The sequence below is a fragment of the Esox lucius genome, chromosome 1, assembly GCF_011004845.1.
Source record: "Esox lucius isolate fEsoLuc1 chromosome 1, fEsoLuc1.pri, whole genome shotgun sequence".
NCBI lineage: Eukaryota > Metazoa > Chordata > Actinopteri > Esociformes > Esocidae > Esox > Esox lucius.
In genome coordinates, this window is record NC_047569.1 from 1,410,655 (window position 1) to 1,416,654 (window position 6,000).

At 39.3% G+C, this 6,000-nt stretch overlaps 1 protein-coding gene across 4 annotated transcripts in view; it reads right to left on the reverse strand.

Moving 5' to 3' along the window:
- Positions 1-2,545, reverse strand: part of atg16l1 (ATG16 autophagy related 16-like 1 (S. cerevisiae)) — a 41,822-nt gene extending 39,277 nt beyond the window's left edge. For 3 of the 4 annotated variants that reach the window (XR_004574639.1, XM_010903356.3, XM_013132771.3), the window contains exons 1-4: positions 2,393-2,545; positions 1,154-1,265; positions 940-1,033; positions 498-603 (exon numbers count right to left, since the gene is read on the reverse strand). Coding sequence is in view for 3 of the 4 variants with exons in the window: in XM_010903356.3 (XP_010901658.2) it covers positions 498-603; positions 940-1,033; positions 1,154-1,265; positions 2,393-2,395 (315 nt within the window). In the remaining variant the exon portion in view is untranslated. Of the gene's footprint in view, positions 1-497; positions 604-939; positions 1,034-1,153; positions 1,266-1,700; positions 1,808-2,390 lie in introns of all 4 variants that reach the window. The other variant, XM_010903355.3, reaches the window with a different exon arrangement.
- Between the last annotated feature and the right edge of the window lie 3,455 nt (positions 2,546-6,000).

The window sequence follows — 6,000 nt, forward strand, 5'->3', positions numbered from 1 at the left end:
CTGGTGCAGTGGGCCCTGGGTTCCTGCTGGTGCAAGACAATGCCTGGCCTCATGTTGCCAGTGTGTAGGCAGTTCATGGATGCCAAAAGCATTGATGCCATTGACAGGCCCTTAGTCAATGATTTTGGTTTCCATTGACAGTTGTCTAGAAAAAGGTTTGGGTATCCCATCTGTCCCATCCACTAGCATTCATATCGTTCTTATGATGGGGTTTGGGTTACCGCAACACCACATTAAAAATCATTGTACTGATATAATGCATTTAATTTAAGAAATGTCAAAATATCAGGCAGTAAGTGGCTTAAGGGAAGAGCCTAAAATGCTAAATGCTACACTACAACTTAAGAGTATCCACTTACAAGCTGCTAAAAAAAACGATCTGTGATTAGCTGAGTCAGCTGCGCCAGCATAGAGTCGGAGAGCAAGCATGCAGTGTAGTTGTCAAGAAAGTCTGGCCTGTGATTGGGATGAGTAGTCTTGCAGAAAAACAGGCTAACCTCTCCACGTTTCTTATGAAGCTCAGTCAGCTCCTCCTGGTGCCTGATCCGCATCTGGGCCATCTCCTGCTGCAATGAGTCATTGCGACTCAAGTCAAGCCCTGGGCTGAGGAACCAAAACACAGATGGTTAAATCAAAGTGACAAAGGACAGAAATGTTTTGGACAGTTCCAATCTCTTAGAGCACCAATGCCTAATTTCAAAGAACCCCTATGCCCCCTGTTCCAGGAGTGCCAGTTACTGATCAGTTCAATAAAAGCCCAAATTCTGCACCATTTATTCCAGGTAATTTATAAATATTAAGTCCCTGCAGCACTCCAAGACCAGGTATTTTATTAGGATACTGATAAACTAAAGCCAACCTAACTGCTATTCTTCTTGGATAAGCAATACATTAACAGCTTGACTTAAACAGTTACAAGGATAACTTAGTGAGACATACCTACTGTCGTGTCTGTTTTGAAGGTCATATTTGTCTGACTGGTATCTTTCCGAAAGCACAGTCTGTAGGTCTGACTTCTCCAAGAGACGGTTATCTGGGACAAAAAAAACAGGTCCTTCAAAACCACTTACAGGGACAACGGCACTGGCAAAAGGAACAGAAAAAAGTAAAATCAATACTATCTTGAACACTGAGACTTTTATGGGGTTTGTACATTGGTGGATGATCTCCTCAAAGGCATGCCGCTGGACACGGTCCCTCTGTTTGAGCTGCTCTACGACGTGCCTCTTCCAGGAGCACTCCAGGCGACGCTCTGCCATCACCACCTGCACACCAGGCAAATAAAATTAGCATTTGCACCTACACATTTGTCACATATTTAATTACAGGACATTACGGTGCAAAAGCACACTATGGCTTAGAATATAAACAATCAAGGTTGCTGTTTATTGTTAGATTTGATTCTGAAATCTTACAAAATGACAGAAGTAGGTGGAATATCAAATATCAGAAAACATAGCCAAGAACGACTCGCAATCTATAAACAGCAGTTTGAACCCTGGATGCATTACCATGACCATAAACAAATGTCTGGTAAGTCGTAAGGCAATTCCCTATGGAGCATTTCCCGGTGTTGTAATATTTGCCAAGTCATCTGCCAGGGCAGTAACGTTCCGTTATAGTTTATTAAGTGCATAGCATATACATACTGACATTAAAAGCTTAACTACACAATTAAAAACGTATATCAACCTGTTTACCTTTCAAATTATTGATCAGTCTTCTCGTGTAGTTGTGATCATGCTAACATTAACTCTCGAAAACATGCATCAATGTCAAGACGGTTGATAAACTCTGAATCAAGAACCTAGCGAACACATAAGCAATGTTGCTAGCTAAAGCGCTGATACAAGTACGCCACAAATTACTGCTTAACTAGCGCGCGCGCACATATATATATATATATAGCGTAACGTTACGGTATGACACAAAGAGCAGGTTAATTGGCGACTTTCAGCAACGCTAGCTAAGAAACGAAACAATACTCAAGCACTCAAAGCTAACTAGCGTAGAGCGCATGTTAACGTTATCTCAAAATCAAATACGCAGTCATTAACGTTAGATACTTAGCTAGCAGCAACCAAGCTAACTAAGTCGCAACAAAAGTGACTGAGCAACGGTAGCTAAATCAATACATGTAGTAGATGAAGTAACATTTGTAAACTATGGTAACTAGCACCGTCACGATAGTGGGGAACTACACAAGACCAAACAGGTTTTGCTAAGAAAACACCACTTAACGTTAAGTAGCGAGATACCATAACTTGTTAGCTAACGCCAGTAAGCAAGAACCGCGTTAACCAGTAAGTAAATCAGATTCGTCAGCTCATTCTAGACTAGTCTAGAGACAACAATATGTATCTCAATTTAACCGAAAAACATGAACTCACACCATCTGAACGAGTCTTCAGAACCCAATGAACAGTTTCTTTATAGTAGTATAGTTGTTTTTCAGTTAAAAACAGCCTGGATTGAGCGCTAACCAAACCCTATCTCTCCAGAAAGCCAAAAAAACGGACATCCATTTTAGCTCTTCAACCGTTCATTGGCGCATCATATTTATTGGACGCAGTCGCACTATAATGACACCAGATAGCTCAGAGAATACGGAAAACCGAGAAACAGATTTTTTAAATCCATAAATAGAAATTCCAAAAGAAAATTCCCAAACATATTTTATTCCTATTACCTCACATTGTTTCCATTTTTCATGAGAATTCTGATTTTTGTACTGAGTATGTATTTTCCTTAATTTTTGTTATTATTTTATTTATCGGTTTCTGTATTACGATGACATTTTCATGTTTGCTCTTTTTTCCATTTATGGTTTGTATTGTACTGTTCATGGATTTATTAATTTAAAAATGAAAACATAAAAAACGTGAAACTTCGAGTTTGTCTAGCCTTTTTGCATTTTGACATTTATGACATTTCTCCAAAAAGGGGAAATGTAAAAAAGAAAATACATGTGATAACAATAAACTTTAGAGTCGATATAGGGCACCATTTACCAGTGTGTCTCCTAGTATCATTTTAAAGGGGCACTGTAGAATCCACGGTATATATCCATAAACTTCATTCCCTGAGGGAGGGAACGCGGTGCAACAATACGTCAAGCACATCAGTGCAGCAATTAAGGGGTCCAAGCTATAAGAATGCAATACGGGAATAGGCCTGATAGGTTGTATAGGCCTGTGTGTGTTCAGGATAAATGAAGATTTATTGTGATTTTCTGGGAATAGCGCCCCCAAAAGGCCAATTGGTGCCAAACACTGCACATGTCCTTACCTCTTCATACCAATGATGCATACCAAATTTGGTGAGAACAGGACAAATGTTTGTGGAGATATGTTTTCACTTCCTGTGAAATTATATTACTCAGGAAGTTGTTGGTATATGACATCTGCTGTGTTTTGAAATATCACTTTTTTATATAGTTATTGATGGGCTATTTGTGAAGTTTCTTGGAAATGGGACGAACGGCCTAGGACTACTTCTCAAAGGTAGATTTTTCAGCAAATTGTAAATAATGGAAAATGTAGTCAGGCAGAAATTAAATTGGCCTTTTGTAAAGTAGTACAGCATCTGTTTCCACATCATATTATACCGGTTTTACGTCTGTGTGACAATCGAAGCAAAAGTTATGAGCATTTAAATATCTCAAATTTGGCCGGTAGGTGGCGCTAGAAGCATTGGCCTATGGACTGGGTGAAGCAGTCCAGAGTCACCATGGCAAATTGATCTTATCATGTTAAATGTGTAACTGTTAGCACATATAGGACATTTTATGCCAATATTCCAGACTGGGTGTGTACTATTCACATTTCTCTCATGAGCGGACTTGAGAAATACATTGACTTGAAAAAAAAAGTTGCACACTCTCCTATTTCATTGGACCAACTTTAGCTTTGATTACAGTGTGCATTCACAGGGGCATTTTTTCAATAACCTCATGCAACATCAAATCATTTATTTCCATCCAGAGTTGCATACATTTTTGGCTGAGATCTTGTATTGATGACAGGCAAGTCAAACCACTCTGCAGTCTTTTGCAGCACATCCCAAATACTTTCAATGGGGCTAAGGTCAGAACTCTGTGCTGGCCAATTCATGTGTTTAAATGATTCCTCATGCTCCCTTAACCTTTCCATCTTGTACAATTTGAGCCCAATGATTCTTGGCATTGTTGTCCTAGAATATGCCTGTGCCATCGGAGAAGAAAAAATCAATTGATGGGATAACCTGATTATTCAGTACTTTCAGGTACTCAGCTGACTTCATTATACTGCCACATTCCGTTGCTGAGTCAACCCCAGATCATAACACTGCCATTAGAGGCTTTTACAGTGGGCACTACGCATAATGGGCGCATTTCTTCATGCGCTTCCCATCTTACCGTGACACGCCCAATGCTCTGGAATAGGGTAAATCTGGACTTAGACCACATGACCTTTCTCCATTGCTCCAATCATGACATTACAAAGTTGACGGTTCAACACTATTCTTCCAAGTTTTAATAATGCGTTTGACAGTTCTTAACCCAATTCCAGAAATTTCAGCAATCTCCTTGGTTGTTTTCTTTGCTTGATGAAGGCCAATAATTTCAACATTCTGAAAAACAGTAATATATTTTCCACGACCACAGGATACCCAACATGGTTGTTTAAGAAATGACCTACTCACTGCATAAGTTAGGGTGAGAATAATTGTAACCAGCTGAAACGTTAATCATTGCAGCAATTATTCAATCATAGGCTCCCAAGCATATCCTTATTTAAATCCAAACGGTGAGGTTTATTTGGTCAGATAGTGTAGACTGTTGGAAGTTTGGGGTTACTTCAAAGTGAGATGAAGTAGCAGTATGATGCACTCAAAAGTCAAAACGTCTAGGCCTGGTTTTGCATTTGCGGCTTGTCTGGTATGAAATAGAGAAAGTACCAGAATACCTTGAAGAGAGTGCAATGACATCAGAAGAGGAACTACAGTTGTGCTCATAAGTTTGCTTACCCTGGCAGAAATAGCCAACGCCAATTGGCGTTTGAGTTTGTAATTAAAAGAAAACTGCCATTTTGAAAGCTACACCCTCCTCCTTCCATTACTTTTCCTAAATAGACATATATTACATTGTTCAATTGTCGGAATTCTAAACTGACGAACAGAAAATGATTTAGAGACGATTTACCTGTTTTTTTTACCGTTTTCCTACTTAATCCCCCAACTGCCCATGCCACTTAGTGTTGGTACCCAAATGGTACCCAGGCGCTAATCACCCCTCACTGAATGCATGATGTCAATGGATGAATGCGTGATACTCCAAGAAAAATGAAAACTTAATTAGGCTATTATTGAAACATAATACAAATGATATAGGCTACTTACCACATGTGTTTCTATAGGAGATTCAGCTTGTAGGGTAGGGTAATTCATCAAATTTAAAATGAAAATGTAAATCTACATTATTTAAAGAGGGAAAGAGAAACTAAATCGCACACACATCCTATCCTCTCTTTGAATTTTCACTGATTATTTTACTGAAGATTAATATTATACCAATGTATTAGGCTAAATAAATAATCACAAAACGAAATTCCAACAATACCTCGTTTCTATCTTTTTCTAATAACTCCTCTCGGTTTTTCAATAACTTCTTCATGTCACATATCCCCACTACAACCCGCAGAACAGACCTGCAAAGAGGCGCGGTTCACCGCCTATTCATTTCGTACTTTGTCTATTTCTAATAGCTCCTCTCGGTTTTTCGATAACGTAATCATGTCACCTATAGAAAAAAATTATATGCCAATAATCTAGTAGACTAGAGCTATGCATTGGAGTTGAGATCAACTCGACAGCTGGACTACAACCCTGCAAAGAAGCGCCATTCACACCCTATTGAAATCAACCCGATAGCCCCACAACTGCGGTTCACCGCCTATTCATTTCTTTTCATCGTCATCATTTTCTTCCGCTTATCCGGGGCCAGGTCGCGGGGGCAGCAGA